Source organism: Ursus arctos, unplaced genomic scaffold (assembly GCF_023065955.2).
Source record: "Ursus arctos isolate Adak ecotype North America unplaced genomic scaffold, UrsArc2.0 scaffold_9, whole genome shotgun sequence".
Taxonomy (NCBI): Eukaryota; Metazoa; Chordata; class Mammalia; order Carnivora; family Ursidae; genus Ursus; species Ursus arctos.
This window is the reverse complement of record NW_026623111.1, coordinates 1167127-1186817: the sequence shown is the minus strand read 5'-3', so window position 1 is coordinate 1186817 and position 19691 is coordinate 1167127. Positions and strand designations below refer to the sequence as shown.

At 51.3% G+C, this 19691-nt stretch overlaps 1 protein-coding gene across 1 annotated transcript in view; it reads right to left on the bottom strand.

The window, feature by feature from the left end:
- NSD2 (nuclear receptor binding SET domain protein 2) overlaps nt 1–19691 on the bottom strand; it is an 87916-nt gene that overhangs the window by 6633 nt on the left and 61592 nt on the right. Inside the window, 9 exon segments of the mRNA XM_048211867.2 lie at nt 4992–5108; nt 6091–6360; nt 7880–7983; nt 9300–9505; nt 9642–9798; nt 10410–10589; nt 11197–11397; nt 12366–12489; nt 12975–13106. Of these exon segments, the coding sequence (XP_048067824.1) occupies nt 4992–5108; nt 6091–6360; nt 7880–7983; nt 9300–9505; nt 9642–9798; nt 10410–10589; nt 11197–11397; nt 12366–12489; nt 12975–13106 (1491 nt within the window).

Here is a 19691-nt window from a genome sequence, read left to right as displayed (position 1 = left end):
AGCCCACTACAGAATCTTTGGTTCCCTCTGTTCGGAAAACCGTGCTGGTGCTAATCCTCGGTGCTGCGGCCTCAAGCCAGCCTCGTTCTCTTCCCCGATAAACAATTCAATGTTTAGGTCTGGCTGTCAAAGGATTGTCATGTCCAGTAATTTTAATACGATATTTACTGTGTTGGCCATTCTGGATGATTTCCCTGAAATACAGGGTCCCTTTCTTTCATTTCCCTTGAGATTTCCATAACGTCAGCGGGGGCGCAGGCTTGTCTCCGGGCTGGGGCCATGGAGGGACTGTCCTCGGCCTGCTCGCTGTGCTGTGTGTGTCTCTCCTTGTCTGTCTCTGTCCTGTCTCTTCGGTCCTCGTGCCTGCCCTGCGTCTGCGGCTGAACTTCCCGCTCTGCCATGTGCTCCTTGTGGCTGACGCTTGGCCCGGCACGTCTCCTCCTGTCCCATGCTGAGCCCTCCGAGTTCCCAGCTCAGCTCTGCCTGCTGTCTGGCCACCTCCAGCTCCTCACACTTTAGAATCCATGCTCAATGCTGGGTAGAGCTTTCATCTGCTTTCTGTTGACACTGTCCCAGTGGTTCTGCTGCTCCCTTCGTCACCCTTCTCTGAGCGCGCTGGGGGTCCGCAACGGGTAGCAGCTGGACTTGGGGAGGGTGGGCTGCCTGGTCTCCCGTCTCAGGTACCCGTTCTCTGCTGCCAGCCTGACGGGGGTCCCCGTCGCTGCCGCAGCCACGGATCCGTTCTCCATCTCACTCTTGGAAGATGGTCCTTTCTGAGACCTGTCACCCACGCCTCCCAGGAGCCCCCCACACCTCCTGCCTCCACTGTCCTCTTCCGAAACTCAGTCCTGCCGGCAGCAGGCTCCGCGCACAGGGGCACCTTCAGGTCAATGGGTCTGCCTGTCCTCAGTTTCGCTCGAGACGTACTTTGTATGTACCGTTTGTTGTTGTTGCTTTGGAAGGGAGCAGCCAGCCTCTCGTGCCAGAGTCCGATGTGTAGATTTTTTTATTTTAATTTTTATAGATTAATGTTGCTGCACTGTGGATCTCCTATCTCATTTTTTTTCATTGAACGGCTTTTAAGATCTCTCCAAGCTATCAGATGCATACTGAGCCTGCCCCCCCCCTCGCTGCCTCCCTGGGCCTCTTGCACCCCCGCAGCCGCGCCCAGTCAGGAGGCCCCCTCCCCCGCCGCCGCGTGTGAGGCCCAGGGAGCTCTCCTTCGTCACCATGCAGTGGCCCGCTGCAGCGGCTCCACGACGCTGTCTCCCAAGTCACCCTTGTCTGACGTTAGCGTACCAAGAGCAGCCTTCTCCGGGCTAGCGCTGGCCAAGTTTTTTCTTTCCTAGTACTCTTAGAACCTTTCTGGTTCTTTTATTTTTATTTCACTTTAAATACTTTATTTATTTTAGAGAGCTTGAGTGGACAAGTCGGAGGGGCAGAGGGAGAAGGAGAGAATCTCTAGCAGACTCCTGGCTGAGCGCGAACCCCGACATGGGGCTCCATCTCATGACCCTGAAATCACGACCTGAAGCCAAAACCAAGAACGGAATGTTCAACCAACTGAGCCACCCAGATGCCCCCTCAACGTGGGCCTTGAACTCCCAACCCAGAGATTAAGATCTCCTTCCAACTGAGCCAGCCAGCCCCTCTGGCTCATTTTTATTAGACGAGTCACGGAGCGTCAGATCGCCTCCTACAGTTCAGCCGCTCTAAATCTTACTCTTACAAATCAAGCTACTTACATCTATGATGACCAGTGCCATGCAAGTGTTTCTGTGTCTCATCCGTGCTAATGATCTCTTTCCTTTCTCCCTCCCTCCACCCCACGGTCTACTTTTCCACTCGTCAATGACACGGAAGTCACACTTTCCGTCTGTACTCATTTAGTAACTTCCTGTGTACTTTTAACACGTACACTTACTCGCCAAAGTCCAAGGTTATTAAGTTCAGCGTTCTTCTTCCCGAAGTACGGCCTTTGGCAAGCTGACCGTCTGCTCCCAGCTCTGAGGTGCTGCTCTGGCGGCGCTTGACTGAGGGTCAAGGGTCACTGCCCCTGATACTGTGAAGCGCCTTCTGGCTGCTGTCACACTTGGGGACAACGCGTTTTAGTTTATTCTATTTTTTTTTTTTTTTGAGAGAGAGTGCGTGTGCATGTGCGAGCAGGGAGAGGGACAGAGGGAGAGGGAGAGAATCTCAAGCAGGCTCCATGCCCAGCGCGGAGCACAACACTGGGCTCGATCTCACGACCCTGAGATCATGACTTGGGCCAAAATCAAGAGTTGGCTGCTCAACCGACTGAGCCACCCAGGGGCCCCGGGATGGCTGGAACGTGCTCTTCTCCTCTCTGGGGCTTTCAATCTTTACCGTCTTTGCTACCCTACAAGTTTGGGTTTTTTTAAAAAAACGTATCTAGGTATAGATTTATTTTTATTCATTCTGTTCAAAACTTGGTCAGTTTCATCAGATTCCAGAAAATCCTTTTTTCATACGACTTTCCCCCCGTTCCCCAGTCTCTGCTTCTGGAGCACCCACTGAACACTCCTACGTGCCACATCTCCTGGCCGCTCTGACACAGTCTTCACCCTCCTGAACTCAGTCCACAGCCTCTCAGGAGCCGGCTTCCTCTCCAGCCACCTCCCCTGCGGCTGCCTAGCACCTCCCCGGCCGCCTTCGGGCCCATTTCCACGGCTACGTGCTTGAGCCGTTCACGCCTGCGTCCTGCTCTTCTCTCATGATGCCCACGTCTCCTTCCGTGACTTCTACCACTTCTAACACTTCCTTCGTATTTCCTCTCAGACAGAAACCCTACTACTTTTGGTTCTCACCAAAAACTAAGACTTTCTGAAGGTCTGCTTAGGGAGATCTTCCTCCGTTATGCTCTATAAACGCATACACAGGGCTTGTCTGTGTCGTTTTTATAGCAAGGAAACGATGTATGAATTAAGTGTCCCTCGTGTGTCATGGGCTTCTGTCTTTGCTTCAGTCAGGTGCCCTCGGTGTGAATTATCATTTCAGAGACAAATTTGTGTGTTAAATGGTCAACTTGGAATTTCTTACAATACACAAGTAGTTTAAATTTAGACTCCAAAACATGGTAAGACACAAGCCTAAGGGTTTCTCATAAAATGACCTCCCTCGCTACTCCCAAAGGGCGGGGGATGGCAGAGGGAAGCATACGTTGGCCACCCCCTGGGCCAAGTTTAGCAGTCCCTTCCCTGGGACTACAGCCGTCTGTGGGGTCCACACAGGCACCTCAGCTCCAGCCGCACAGCAGGCCTCTGCGCAGGCTCTGGCAGTGGTCCCCACACAAGGGTTCAAACTCGAGCACCACCTGCTCCATGTCCCGTGGCCCCCAGGAAGCTGCGCGTGCAGACCCTTGCCTCCATGGATCTCGCTCTGGAGTGGCAGAGCTCTCTGCCCCTTACCTGCCATCCTACACAGGTGTTGTGAGAGTTTCAAGGGGGTTGGACAGACAGTCCTCCCTCATCAACGGCTGGTTATTCTTGGTTTTCTGCTCGTTTTGTACTATGGAGTTCCTGTTTGCCAGCATGTGGGGTCTGCCAGACCTGCCCCCTACAGAAGCCTGCGTGGACAGAGGTGCTGTGCTTCTGACAGGCCCAAGGGAGGAAAAGCAGCCTCCTCTCTAGTCCAGGACCCTCACCTTTCTAACCAATTCTTTTAAGAAATTTCAAACTTACAGGAAAAAAAAATGGAATACGACCACCATGACCACCAGTACACCCTTCACTTAGACACACCGCCTACTGACATTTTCCCACGTTTGCTGTGTCATCTATTACACAGATGCGTGTGTGCTCACACAGACATACGTGGGCACTCACACTCCTCCTTCCCTCTACGAGTTACCAACCAAAGACACTTGAACCCGAAACGCAGCACCACTTTCTTCTCACAAGGAGCAACCCTGTCCAGGCATTCACCGTCAGCACCTGAGAAACGTAACATCAGAAGCAGAAACGTAGCCACAGCAGGGTTTCCCTGTCCCCACGATGTCCTGTCCAGCACACTAGCCCCAAGATTTAGGGTCTCGGCAGGAAGCACACACCGGCCATGGTGTCTCCTTAGTCTCCTCGTTGTGGGTCTAGGTCCCACGACTGGTCAAGTTGCAGCCAGTGACCAAAAGCCCAGTGCTCCTGGGGCCACGGCCTCCCTGGGGACAACCCTGAAAGGTCTCTGGGACCATCCTAATCTGCACAGCAGGCTGTTCTCGAGACCTCATCACATCGTCTCTCTCTCTCTCTCTTCCATGACTTATTCAAATCATTTGGCATGTGGTCATTTCTATCTTGTTTTCAAGCATTTTTAAAAATAGACACATCTTCCTGCTAGATTATGACATTAACGGCAAGAAGCAGCAGAAACATGCTTTGTGTCCGCCTTTCCTCTCAAGCAACATTCAGGCACCAAGGAGGCTGCCCCTGGGGTTAGACCAGCCCACTGAGTGGCTACCCTGGAAAGGGACTGTCCCCGTCAGGTACCAGCCACCAATCAGCAAAGGACCAGCCTGTGTTTTCTCTCACTCACCCCCACTCGTAAACAAGCCATCTCACCCAGCCTCCCTCTAGCAGACCTATGTTCCACACTGTTTTTGTACATCTGGACTTCAGACAAGCAATGAACACCCAGGAAACCCTGCCGTGTAACTGAAAACACGTGTAACTCTCCTAATCTGTGCTTTTCTCCTCTTTTCACTGACCCGTAGTCTGACTGTTCAGTACACTCTTCACGCCCCAGTGGGATACATGAGGCTCCCAGGATGCTCTCACACAGACAGTCCGCTCTGGCTCTCAGGCAGCTGCCCGAAGACACCATACACTTCAGGAGAAAATGTACACACATTTGAGAAAAGCGACACATGGACAGAACGCTATCGTCACACAAGACAAGGTCCGCCGTTCCAGGCAACGGCTCCGGGAACCGTGCTCAGCGTGCTACAGACCTAGCTGTGAAGGCCCAGTGAGCACTACCTTGTCTATGGTGAGCATGTAGAAGTGGGTGATGTCGTTCTCGTGCGCGTGTTTGATTCTTGCCATGCACTCCTCCTCGTCAATCAGCTCGCCCACATACTCGTTCACAAATTCTCCCTGGAAACCAGAAGAGCCAACTCTCAGTTCCAGAGTGTAAGAGCCCACACCCAAAGCAACCAGAGTGGGGCGCCACACACGCTGTCACGCCATCGGGGGCGGGGTCTTCCAAAGTCCCAGTTAGTCCAAGTCAACTCAAATGACTACCTATTTTAGACAGGCTGTCAAGAAAGTATCCTTCCCAAAGCAGCAACACCCTGACTCTTGCTTCCTGCAGTACACTGCTCTGGGAACACGACAGTGGGACCCAGAGCTTCCATAAAACTTCCTGCAGCAGCTCCTCCTCTCCCCCAGCAGAGTCCATACAAGAGGCCCGAAGAACCAGCCACCAAGGCAGGCGGTGGAACAAGACTGCAGGGGTTTTGCATGCTCCAAAGCAACCTTTTTTGCCCAGGATCACACCGAGACCAGACCTTGGGTCTGAGGACACTGCCCCCAGGGCATGGCCTGGCTTGCCTAGACGGAGGCACAACAAGCAGTTCCAGTTGTCCTCTACCTAATGGACGCACCTGGTCACCCAGCCCGAGGACAGAGGCAGGCAGACTGTATGTGGCCTCTGGCACTGACTGACGACCTGGCCCTGCACTGCCCCAGACAGCATGGCCTCCTCCCACCCATTCGAGCCCCCTGGAGTGTCCTGTCCACTTATCCAGCGAAGGGCTCCTTCACAGTCTTTCATATCCTAAAGCAACCACTAAAATGCCAACTGGAGGCATGCTGTAAGGGGATTTATGGGTTTTACTTTGAAAGGCAGCTTTCATGTAACATTTTACAATATTCAGTTATAATGACTCAAAAACTTTTTTAAAAAATACCTTTCATAACCGGGGATGTACTGTATGGTGACTAACATAATAAAAAATCATTAAAAAAAAAAAAAAATACCTTTCATGAGTGCAAAAGCACAATAAGCAAATCCAAGTTTAAGCCACCAAATGAACGCTAATTTCTTAAAAGCAAGGGAAAGGGGCGCGACACACACCTTTCTAATGTCCCGCTTGGCGACCAGGCCCCATCCTTTGCCATCTGTCTTGATGATCTTGGTCTCGGGGTACTGGCGCTTGGTGAAACACTGATTCTGGCAGTACTCGCCTGCAGGACACACCTGCGGGTGGCACTCGAACATCAGCATCCTGTTCAAGCACTCCGAGTCGGAGCCGCAGGGGTTCTCATCTGTGGGCTTACAGTTGCACTTCGGGATTTCAGAAATATCAGCTGTATAGATCTGCACTTTCCCATAAGGCTTATTCACCTGCAGGGGAGAAAATTGGCATCTTATGAGCTGATATGTCAAACGGAAAAAGCATCTGATGCCCCGTCCCCACCTGCCCACCCTCCCGAAGGTCTGAGATGGGATGGCGGGGGGCCCACCTCTGACCTGGGAGCGCAGCCCTCATGCCACCCCCACTAGTCCACGTTCCTCATCTACAAAAGAGAGCAGACACTTCTCCAGCCAGGCTGCTGCAAGGCAGGAGCGCAAGCAAGCGCCGAGCACATGTAGGGTGCCTGGCCTTCCGTCACCCCAGACCCGAGGACCCACAGGCAGGGGACCAGGGGGTGGCGGTGAGCACAAGTACACAGTCTGTGCCCTCGTGAAATCGCAGTTTGTAATGACGGAACAAGAGCAACCCAACAAAAAAGCGACCAAGAGAAGTGAAGAGGAACTAAAGCAGAAACTAACCATTCAAGGGGAAATGTGATAGAAGACCCTTTGCCCTGCTGTGGGGTGACAGACGGTACAACACCCAACGGCAAGCTGAAAACACGCCCTCAGAATCTAAAAGTCCCACGGGGCGCCTGGGTGGCTCGGTCGCTTGAGCACCCGACTCTTGATTTTGTCTCAGGTCCCGGTCTTGGGGACTGTGGGATCAAGCCCCGTGTCAGGCTCTGCATGAGATACTCCTTCTCCGTCTCCCCTTCCCCCGCCCCCCACACATGCACGTGTGTTCTTGCTCTCTCTCTAATTAATTAATTTTAAAAAAAAGTATCTAGGAGTCCCGAGCTCTTTGACCTAGTAGCTCTGTTTCTGCTAATTCGCCAGAGAAAATACTAAGCCCAGCTCACTACGGAGAATGCTTCCTTTCCACACACAGGGACTGTAGCCCCTGAGTAGCCAGCAGGCAGCTGACACACGCGCTGAGATGCTACCGGGCCCCGGGCAACAGGATACAGTGGCACTGGCTCGCCGAGCACCGCAGCTGCGAGAAGCACCCCTGATCTCTTCCAGCGCCCAGGCTCCCTGCAGTCAACACGGCGGGCCATGTTCAGGAGCACCCCCACCGTCCTTCCTTGATGTCCACACCCTCTGAGATGGGAAGGTCATGTTGTCTCCGGGGCTCCAGCTGACCGAGCCACATCTCAGCTGAGCATTGGCCCGGAATAACCACCTCTCATCCGAGCTCGTCCCTAGCCCCTGGTGACGGCATGCTCTCAGTCGGCCGGCCCTCAGTCCCTCCTGTTCCTGGCCAGGACTGTTATTCCAGCCCCTCGCTGGTGATCAGGTTGAGCCTCACGCAAAGGCAAAACTGAAACTGCACATGCAGAGACCCCCGCCTCCCCGGCCCTGCACCCAGTCACGCTCCCGTGGAAGGACACACGCTCGGCAGCGACAGCATCTGCTTTCTGTCTATGGCTCCTCCGGCAGCTGTCCGGGCCGGGGCCACAGACGCCTGCTCGTGTGACCCTCTTAGCCGCCACAGGCAGAGGGCTGAGTGGACGCCTGAGAACCGCCCACAGCCCCCTCAGCGACACCTGAACCATTTGCACGTCACCTTGATGTGCTTGTATGGCGGGGGCTTGCGCTCATTCTCCTGCGTTTCTCTGGCTTCCCTCTGAAGTTTGATTTCACGAAAACGAGCTTCAGCTTCCTGCAGTGCTAAAAAGTCAATGAGATGTGAGTGTGACTAAGAGGTTTTAGTAAATTCGTCCCTCTGCCCTTCCAGCTCTGCATCTTGACGGCTGACCGCGGGCCTCCACCTTCCTGCTCGGCACAGTCTCCAGTGTCCACGGGACTGCGGGCTACTGCAGGCAGCACAGGGCAGGTACTGCCAAAGCTGCAAGTGCTGTCGAGCGGAGGGTGCTCAGAGCACATCCGGCTCAAGAGCCCTGGGCGATTCTGCTGTGCGCCACCTGGCCACAAGGCAGGCCCCAGGGCAGGCTTCTCCGCGTGGACACTGCTACGGCTCCCCACCCTCCACCGGGACCCGATGCACCACACGGGCATCGATCCTGGGAACTCACTGTCCTAAGACAGAAAGTGAAAATGGAATTCTGCTCCTCTCAAGGAGCACACGTGCTCTGAGGCGTGAGCGCCAGGCTCAGGGAGAGCGGAGGAAACTAACCACTAAGGTCTGCCTACAGGACAACCATGTGCACTGGGGCCACCCCAACCTGCAGGACCCCAGCACCAAGTCAGGAGATGGTGAGACCCTGACTTCACCACTCGCCAGCTGCCTCTAACACTGGCCATGCTGAGTGGCCTCTCAATCCAACATCTCTCTGGTTTAATGGCAACAACTAACACTCTTCCAATGCCTCCTCTGTCAGCAGACCTCTGCGTGCCCACAGTATGTGAGGATCCACAGGAGAGGACATGGCCCCACTGCCCAGGGCAGCCCACCGAGACTCCTACGTGCGATCAGCCAGGACAAGCCTGCTTTCCCTGGGCTAACTGTGCACACACCCCAAGTCTCTCTCCTGCCCCCTCACTCCAGTCAAGTGGTCACATTCCCATCCCATCTGTCACCTGAACGACACCATGCTCTTGTCCCTCTCTGTCCCCCACCTTGGCTGTGGAATCAGAGAGCGGGCACCTGTCTACCTGCCCACACCTGGCACTTCGGGGGGCACCTGGTCTAGACAGCAGCCAAGTTTCCTCCACATCTCCATCTTACGCAAAGGCAAGCTATAAGAAATTTCTGTAAATCATTACTAAAACTAACTTAACAGTAGCCTCAATGCACTTTAGTGAAATTAATCACAAACAGATGTTATAATAAAAGTTACCGAACAGCATATTTTACCCTGTGCCTCAACAGATGGGTCTGCAAACCTAGTTTTTTCTAATTTAAAGTACAGCTAGAACACTTAGCCCAGTATTTTCTACAGAAATCAAACTTTCCAATAGCAGAAATCAGGATTAGCAAAAGGTACCCCAGAGTGTGGTTTCACTGCATCTGGAAATCTCCGTACCGTTTTTGAAGACTCTTCCGATCCCTCTGACCCCCTGGTAGCGGCTGCCCCGGTCCCCCTCCATGTACGGGAACACTCGCGCCTGATGCGTCCAGTAATAATCTTTAGACCCAAAGAAAAACACAGGGAATTCTCCAATCTCGTGCTTCAGTTTCTGAATATTTGGGGGGACATTTTTGGGATGGCAAACTTCTGCCGGCCACCATCTATTATAAATATTAAAAAGAGGATTCACAGACTCTTCAGACAGAGTGACAATCATTCAGTGCTTTCAGTCCTGCAAAGTGAAAAGAACACATGTGAACGAGGAGGCAGGCAAGCGTGGGGCTCTACTTCTCGCACCTGTAGTTCCCGAGCTTCACCCAGATGATGTCCTGGAAATGCAGCTTCTTCCCGGCCCGGCAGTCATTGCAGAACCAGCTGCCGTCGGGCATGTCGATGTTCAGGCAGTCGGGGTGGAAGGCGGCCGGGCAGGACTCGCAGCACAGGAGGCTTCCCCCTGCACGGGAGGGTGAGTTGGCTCAGACCACCTCCCACAGTCTACGGCTGCTCCATGCCTTGCGCTAAGACATCAGCTTAACAACAGCCGGCTGGCTACAAACTCGAAAGCACATTTTAGGGGCACCTGGCTGGCTCAGTAGGTTAAGCCTCCGACTCTGGGTTTCGGCTCAGGTCATGATCCTGGGGTCCTGGAGTCAAGCCCCATGTTGGGCTCCCTGCTCTGGGGGGGGAGTCTGCTTGAGATTCTCTCTCCCCCTGCCCCTCCCCACCCCATGCGTGTGCATACACTCTCTCTTTCTCTAATAAATAAATCTTTTTTTTTTTTAAAGCACATTTTACTGCTACCATGAATAACTTCCCCTAAGTCTATGCACCGGTCACAGTTAATTCAGAAACATCACGGTGTATGACTGCACATGACAGTTTGGGGACATCATGAATGTTAACACCCAAAGCTGTAGGAGCACTGAAGATCCCACACACACGGCCCCCGGGGTTACCTGCAGGAGCTATGTGCTAAGAAGCCATGAGAAGCAGCACTCTCTCACCACTCGCACGGACCCAACAGAATTAACACTGTCAAACAGCCCCCGGCGGCACGGCCCTCACCTTTGGAGCACACAAAACACCAGCTCACATTGACGTGAGCATGATGCCTCTTCCCCTTGCGAGCAGTGAAATGGCCCGTGCAGATGATACTGTTGGAAGCTATCACTGAGCAGCCGGCTGCCAGACAAGCATCCCCTCCGTGATAGGCAACGGGGCAGCGGACGCACCGCATCATTTTACCTGAAGGCAGAGACATGCACTGAAGACACAACAGTGAACAGGGCAACTGGAAATGACCAAGCCCCCACACATTAAGAAAATTAATGCTGAAATAAACTTGAAGTATTTGATGAAAAAAAAATAACTAGGATGGGGGCGCCTGGGTGGTTCAGTTGGTTCAGCGTCTGCTTTCGGCTCGGGTCATGGTCCCAGGGTCCTGGGATCGAGCCCCTCATCAGGCTCCCTGCTCAGCAGGGAGCCTGTTTCTCCCTCTGCCGCTCCCCTTGTTTGTGCTCTCTCTCTTTCTCTCTCAAATAAATAAATAAAATCTTTTTAAAAATAAAATAATTTTCTTATATGTGAAAGAGCACTAAAACCAGAACAAACAGAATCTATCAAAATGGTTCAAAGGTTTCCTCCTCCTAAAATGAAGAGTCTTTAAGACGACATTTAGGGCAAGAAGAAGGAAAAATACAGGGCGAGGAGATCCTCTCTCAAGAAAAACCCTAACCCAGCGCGTGTCAAGTCAGTAATAGGAAGACAACCGCGCAGCCACCACGCCCGCCCCTTCCGTGTGCCCGCATGAGCGCACTGAACCCACAGCAAAGCTCCAGGCGAGCACCTGTACCTTTCGATGGTCTTGGGTTGGAAGGGTTGGAAGCGTGGCAGCTCACGCAGCTGTGGAGCGGGCAGCGGAAGCCTCGGCTCTCAAACACAGTCAGAGGGTACTTCCTCACGCAAGCTTCGTGGTAAAACTTCCCACACTGTGATACGACACAGCGCTTCACATCTGTCTTGCTCTCCTTACACACAAAACATGAGTGAATCCCTAACAAACGGTTAAAGAAAGGGGCAGAGAAAGAGGTGCAAAGAACAAGAATTAAATTGTCGTTCCTAAGCCACTGCGCTCCAGCAGCTCTGTCAGAGGCAGCTGGTGTCGCTGAGGCCTCTGGCTCTATTTCTGACCTTGCTGACTAGCCCAACATGCTTCAAAAAAGTCCAGCCATCAAGGGTTACCTTGCTGCGAACTGGGCTCCAGCTTCCCCTGGAGAACAAGAAAGTCTGAGTAGGAGGCAGCCTAGGTAGGGACGCCCACTCGAATTAGCCAGAAGCTTAAAAGGAGGCACTCCTCTGAAGAAAGGCTTTCACTGTCCCTTCTGAGAGCAGTTAACCAAGTACAGGGAAGAATCACTTAGAATCACAGGCAGGCAGATGCCTGCAGAAGCAGCGTACTGTTGCATCGCAAGGCCTTGGCTTGGGGTTGGAACAACTCTCCGGAAGACTCTAGGTGTCTTCCTAACCTAGGACATGCCCCCACGAGAGCCAGGAGACCCTCAGGTCTGGCCAGGGACAGGAGGGGCTGCATCGGAGGGCCCGTCTTCCCAGAGCCCCCAGACCGTGCCGCTGAGTCCCAATGGCCACTCAGGCAAGAGCGCGGAGCTATTCTTTCTGTTGAAACCGAAGCTCAGGTGCGTGCTGTGTCTAAAGAAGCCCGTGTCCTGTGACTGACTAGGTTACCTGCACTGGTAGCACTGGCCCTCTGGCACCACGGCACCCCATGCCAGCCACCTCACAGACAGGGCAGGGCTCGGGCCAGCCCACGGAAAGGGGGTAGGGGGTGCAGCACAGAGACTGGCAGGGAGGCAGCTGTCCTCCGCCAGCCTCTCAGGTCTCTGACACAAATAAACAGGTCAGCACGCACCTGTGAAGGTGGACCAAAGCCCAGGGCCTCAGAGGAAGGCTCACAGAATGGCCTGTCGTGGCAAGTGCGGTTTACAAAGCTACAAGAGAACCTGCCTGAAGCACATTCGCTGCAGGTGAACCTCCCTTCCGGCCTCCGGGAGAGCCCAAGGCAGGCGAGGTGGAAGGCTCCGCAGCAGGGGCCTTCACAGAGCACGAGGCTGCCGGTCTTCTCACACAGCTGTGGGGCAGAAAGGGGACAGCGATAAAGCCACACCCGGCACCAAAACCCTACAGGATACACTCGAGAGGTTGAGAATCAGATGTGAACATCAGGAAGACTCACACACATTTCCATCATCATAAATCATACTCATCCGGGGGCCTCCCCGCAGCCTCCATCTCACACAGGACGCCAGGTCACAGAGAGGGTGAGTGACCTGCCCCAGCTCACCACAGACACTGACCGGGTCCTGGCCATGGTGCTGGCAGTGACACCCCCAACTTTATGCTTCAAAAAGCCGTACAAACGTGCGTCTGTTACACAGGACGGCTGTAACTCCGTAACAGAAAAGACAAAGCCTGCACGTGGATGCAGGACCCTCCCTGGGGCACTTAGTCCAGGATTCTGCTGGCAACCCCATGCTGGGTGGGGTTTGAGGGAGGAGTGAAGATGTGGCCTGGGACCGGGCCAAAGGACAAATTAAATGACCGCCTTCCCCTCACCTGACACACGTACTCCTTTTTGGCGGTTACTCCTCGCTCAGACTTCTTCGATGAGACGGACACTTCGGTCTGAGTTTCGTCTGCGCTCTCATAGGGGGATTCCAAGGGCTCGTCTCCTGGGCCGTCTGAGACCTGGAGATGAAGGAGGCGGACGACAGTTCACTAGTCGCGGAGAACGGCGGTGTCACACGGCCCACCCGTGTCACCTCACACACAGGCCTTCTCAGCACCTGTCCCCATCTGCCAGCTACTTGTCGCAAGCATACAGTGTCAGCTGTGTCTTGTGATGGCACAGCCTAGCAACTGAACTGGGCAGAAATTCAGAAAGGGATTTTACCCTCCTCAGCATTTAGTTACATCTCTGTAGAAGAGGCACAAAATTTCACATCTCTCCCGACAGAGGAAGGATCTCTGACGAAAACCCAATTTGCTCCAGTAGGTGACCTAAGGTGGGCTTTGGGACTGAGAATCTTGACCTTTCTTATGCAAGTTCCTAAGTTTCAACTATTTTAAAGTAAGAGAAACAGATTAATACCTAATGAATTGTTTAAAGGACCAAAATGCAGCGTCAAAGGGTAAGCCTTTGTATGGTGGTCTTGCTGTCTCACTGCCGCGGTACTGGAGCCTGCAGGGTGTTCTGGAAGCATGTCTGTGCACCAGAGCGCTGACCCAATGTCAGCACTCCAGAAGCATCACACCTGGAGCTAACTGACCATCCTGTTCTTGCCTTCCTCCCACTGCCTATTCTCCCCGGAGGGTTAAAAACGGGGAAAAGCAAGGTAAAACCTGCCGACTTTGTTAACAGGTGAGTCTAAGAGAAAGGCCTGGGAGAAAAAAGTGGAATCTTGGAGCAAACCAAAGGACCATCCCCCGCTTATATTTCATCCGTCCCCTTCATCATCAGAAATCACCCAGCCTAGGCCAACCCTCTCCCTCTTCATGGCACACAACATTTTGCCCTCGTTTGAGCAGCAATAATAAATCTCTACATAGAAATCAATAAATCTTTAGTAAGAAAATTTTCTCATATACCAAATTCAAATTACAAAAAAAACCCCACAAAAACCCTAAAAACACATTTAGTGTTCATTCAATGTTAGATAAATGAATGTTGAAAACTGAATTTTTCAACACAACAAAAGTATAAACTACATTTCCTACACACCTTGATAATCACAACAAGTAATAATGTTATAGGCCTGCTGTTTGCCAATGAACACAAAGCTAGAAATTAAAGTTGGGCCACACTGAAACAAAACAAAACAGAACAAACCCCACCAGCCAATCCACCCAGTTCTGTAGTCTTATCAATGAACATTTTCTAGAGTTAGCTCACTTATGTGACAGGGAGCAGCAGTAGAAGGAAAACACCCAATAAACACGGACTTAGACCTGGTGTGAGTGGGCAGATGTGTGAGGGACGTGCTGGCTCAGACTGGCGTCTGTAGCAAGGCTGACAGGTGCGTGGGCCTACTGTTTCAGCCTTGCTGCTCTACACCTGACACATCCCTTAACAACACAGTCTTTGGAGAAAGCAGCCTCTTAAGTTCATTTCCTCACCTTTTCCAGGAAGATGGAAATAGCGGTGTGAAGGTACACTACGTTACAGGGGTCCTCGCACAGCAAGGATCCCCCCCTCCCAGGCTGGCCAGAGGGAGCCCCTCCCTAACAGCTCACCCCCTACTTCTTTAACATTTAACATCCAGAAGGAAGGCAACTTGGAAAAAATTCTGCATTCAAACCCCGATTTTTAACATGTCCATCGGATCTGGAGTCACAGACGGGCGGGGGATGGGGGCGCTGAGCGCTCTGAGGCAAGACACCGCTGGGCGCTGGGGGGGGCCCCGGGGGCATCACGAAGAGCAGCCACACCTCCTGGCCCGGCCCCACTCAAAGAGCAGCCCAAGGCTGACCCGTCTGACGGAGGAACCGAGGCCCAAAGAAAGAGCCTTCAACATGGGCTCAGGGGAGAGAGCCCCGGTGCCCTACCCACCAACCCATGTTCTTCCCTCAGTGTGGTTGGGACAAATTGAAAGCTTTAAAAGAAAAAAAGAAAAAAAAAAAAAAAGAAAAACTGCATGGAGAGAAAGACAGAAAACACAGACCAGTCCTGGGTCAAAGAAAGGAACAGCACCTTTTATTTAAGATTTACAGAAAAAGTTAGCACGTTTCCACTTGGAGATATTTCCTAAATTAACAAAGTCTGTTTTGAGGAAATAAACACTGAATACATATTTTGAATGGAAATATAAATGTTAAAGACACACATGAGGCTTGTTTCCTGATTGGGGTCTAAGATACACATACAGAATACAGACCTTACAATATTACAGTCCATGACACAGATTGCAGGAGATTGCGACTTTCATCCCACCAAACCCCTTCCCAGCGACCGACAGACAACTAGCACACAGTCGGAGGGGTCCAACGGCTCTGTGCTCAGCAAACCACCCGCAAGAAGAGCAAAGTACGCAGGGCACCACACAGCACGCCTTACTCCAGCTGCAGGCTCCACGTGCACCAGGTGACGGTACTTACTCGGAGATGCCGTCTGTGAAAGCGACACATTCACCTGAATGGTCCCAACACAGTCCCAAATCTCAGTCTACGACATCTATGGTCTATTCCATATCCAGTAGGATGCATTTGGAAAAAGAACAATGTAGGAACTGAACGGACACAGACTCTGTCAAGAGCTTTCCCGGCGCTTCCCGAATCCACCAAAGCCACGCTGGCAGCACAGATCTCCAAGCAGCTTAGTTCCTGACTTTCCAAAGTTTTCTTGAGTCTGAAAATACTTCCTCTACTCCCCACTCAGTATGTGATAGTATCCAATTGCCTATTTGCCTTAGAAATACATTACTTTATGGGCAGGGAATGCTGTCTCCTTAACATGTATCACAGGAATTTTTCAAGAAGATATTAATGAACATAAGGTAACCTAGTGAACACATTTGAACCAACTTCTAGAAACAATGTAGCCATTTAGGGTGACTTATGAGGATCCCAGTTCTCTCTGCTGTGATGGGAAAGGGCCCCTACGCCTCGGACGGTGGTATACACAGTGATTGTAAAATTTTTTGACAAAACAAATCCCTTCACAAGTTGAATACCACATCATTTTTGAAGTACAATTACAGACCTTGAACAATAAATATTTCTATAAACCAACATTATTTTCATGTTTAAGTCACGCTTTTGTAAAGGAAGAAGTAACTGTAAGCACTTTCACACAGTATCTTGGATTTACACATGATAAATACGCTGTGCTCAGCAGATTCAATGAGCTTAAAACCAAAGACTAATCCCAGACAGGTCCTCCCGAGTTAACATCACAGTGAAATATTAAGAGTGGAATTAAAATAATTTTAAAATCAGTCATTCATCACCTAAAATACTACAGTTCAGAATAACTTTTATTAAAGCGACCCTTCTAGATGACATCGACTAGAACCATCCTAGCTGCCCCTAAATTCTAGGGCTAGGTCTGAGTCATTGAACACACAGATCTCCAGCTCACACACCGTCTCTGTGCTTCACCTTCTAACCTGGGTGCTTCTGTGTCCTCCGACAGCCCCAGAGGTGCCAGGGAGAGCCAAGCGGTTGGCCACGGCCGCAGCATCAGGCCATGCGGCTGCTGCTCCAAACTCCAGGCTGGCCCTGATCACAGGTAAAATGAGTCTCTAAAATGTCCTATCAACCCAACTTAGCCCCACCAAGTCCCTCAGCAGTGGCCGTCCAGTACACAGTGGGCTGGGGAGGGGCCTGGGTTGGCCCTGTGGCAACTTGAAAACAGGAATGAAGCTCGTGCCCCAGAGCAAACCCCACCCTCCCTGCTGGGCTGGGCCACCCCACCCCCACCTCAGTCATTCCTTAAAGGCACAACATGCCTGAGCGGTTAAGCACGCTTTAGAATCTACACCAAAGAATTATATGCCAAAACTCAACAGCTACATGTAGGCCAGAAAAAGTTATACAGTGGATCTAATATGTAACCTGCTAGTCACAAAGGTCTCTAACACGACGACAAGACCTGTCCGGTTCTTAAACGGGCACAGAGGGACACCCGCCCTCGCCCTCGCTGGCGAAAATGCCTGGAAGGGAGCATGCCCTTCCCCCAGGCAATACAAGGAGAATGATGAATATGACAACATACCATCTTCTACCTGCTAAGGATGGTTGATTTTCCATCAATGGCAAGTAAATTAGTGATAATTTCTAATATTCTAGGTAAAACAGCAAAAATACTATTTAAAGGGATCAAAATCAAGGTCACTGACCAAAAACCCTAAAATATATAGCAGTCAGTAGATTTCTTTAAAAAAAAGAAAAAGAAGAGGAAAAAGGGAAAAAGAACCTTTAAGAGCCAATAAGAAGCCAATAACAGATTGGGGAGCATTTTGTGAAATCTTTTCTAACCAGGTTCAATTCTTTTAGCAAAAGAGTCTCACTCAGATTCATATTCTGAAAGATAAACAGCAGGCCTCAGCAATCACTTTCTCTGTTTAGAGATTTTCAAAACCGGAGAGAATACTACTGACTGTAAAGAGCCCGCAATGCTACAGCCTGGCACGGAGTAGAAAGAGCCCTCTCCAGGTCACATGCGAAAGTCCACCTGGACCAGAACCACCTTAAAAATGAGTTAATAACCTAAAGGGCTAGACGTGATTGAGAAGCGTTAGGTCAAAAATCAAGGGAGAAAGGAATCCAGTCTACCTGCCAAAGTACAGGTGTCTGCCCTTTCGAGACAGGAGCCCAGCCTTCTTGCCAGCTTGGCCATAGAAGGGGGCCGCTAAGTCACCAAGGAACCCCTCGCCAAGCCTCCCCCTTTCCGCTGGACTGGACCAAATGAATGGAGGATGTGACGTAAACACACCTGCACTATGACTGAAACAATGCACAGAACCACAGCTCGCTGTCTGCCACAGGCCCCACGGCCACTCACGCCAGGCTTTGGCCAAGGACCCTCTTTAAGGGCTTTTCTTCATCATTTTAATTTTACACCCAGACATGGGTGCATCTTCTGTTTTGGGAACTAAATGATGCTAACTCACAATCTTAGTTTTATTCTTTTCTGGGGGACACTGCTAAGACAGACCCTCGGTGGTACTGGAGTCACCACCCCTGGGCAAACGCTGGCTCCGCTCTGCCTTCAATTCTCCTCACGCATCCCCGGTCTCAAATCTCGGGGAAGCAGCTCAGGGCCAAAGAGAGCCCTCAGAACACTGACCTCGTCACTAACGGTTCAGGCTCCACAGTCTCCTGCAGCCTCTCCTCTGGCGCATCCCCAATAAAAGAAACCTCCTGAAACGGCCACCTCCCCTTATCCCGTTCCCCAAGCCCTGAACGCTTCCCTTCTTAAAGCTTTCCGTGCTTCTGCATGTGCTTCCAGAGAAAGCTTTGGACTCAGACCCACCTAAAGCTGGGGAACCTCAAAGAGCACCTACGAGGCAGGATAGCCCTTGTTGGAGGAAGGGACACAGACAAGACTCCTCCGCGCACAGTGCGGAGCCACCCTTGGCCTTACACTCATGAAACTGCGCTTCCGTGCCGTGAGATTCGGCCTAGATTTCTTGGTGGCTTTTAGGGGCACCCTCTAAAAAACATGGGTTATTTTCAGTTGGGAGACAGAGACAGAACAGATACGTTGTATAAAGAGAGTACTGAGGTGCTAGTACACCTAAATTCATCACCATCAGAGACAGACATTTAACTTCTCTATTAACTCTAAAGAAAGGCCCCACAGGGGAGAAAGAAGCCCACAGCAGGTGAGTAAACAGCACAGGACCCCAACTGCCAACAGGTGCACTTACTTAACGTGCCACCGTATCACAGTCGGGAATTTTCAGTTTTAGAACAGCTACAATCTAAACTGTTGTATATTCAGACAAGTTTTTACCTCTTGTGAATGCCTCCCATTTTATACTAGAGAGTTCCTTCTCATACCTCCCCTCACCAGGCACAAATGCGGTGTATGGCAAATGGTTTGAAGCAGGTAAATGGGACCGTTACAGTGGTTCTATGTCAGTATAAGCAAAAGTCATCTCAACAACAGGCAGTTCAAATGACAAGACTAGAATATATCAGTGTTATTCTGATGTCTCCAGGAAATGAGGGAATTCATGTTAAATTAATAGCATAATGAATTTTTGTGCTCTTGGCAGACAAACGTACTCGCCACTAAGCTCTTTCAAAAAGGAGCCCTTTCCACTCACCTTCAGGAAGCCATGGGTGGGCCCTCTCGGGAGCTCTGCTCATCCACCAGCACTCCTCAGCAAGACCACTGCTGGCATTTGGAGCAGGACAATTCTGCCACATGTGGGACTGTCCCTCTCACTGCCTGCACCTGGCCACCTTCCCAATATCCCCAGCAGGGGATGACGCCTTCCCCAGTTGACATACACTGCATACTTCCCCCATCCTTGTCCCCACCCCATGCACCCCCTCCTATGGACTCAGCTGATGCTAATTTTATGCTGCTTAGTGGATACACCATTCAGCCATTTTGATGGTTCTTCCTAAGGAGGAAAGCACCCACTCTCTGGCTGACTTCTAATGCACATGTTGGTAGCTGGCTGGCTGCCCATTCAAAATTCATCATGCTATAATTTCAAATGAATTCTTGTCAAAAGCCTTTCAGGCTAGTCTTTACTTGGGGTGATCATTTCTTGAACTGGACCACTTTTACATGAACTTTTTTCACATTTTTAAATTTAA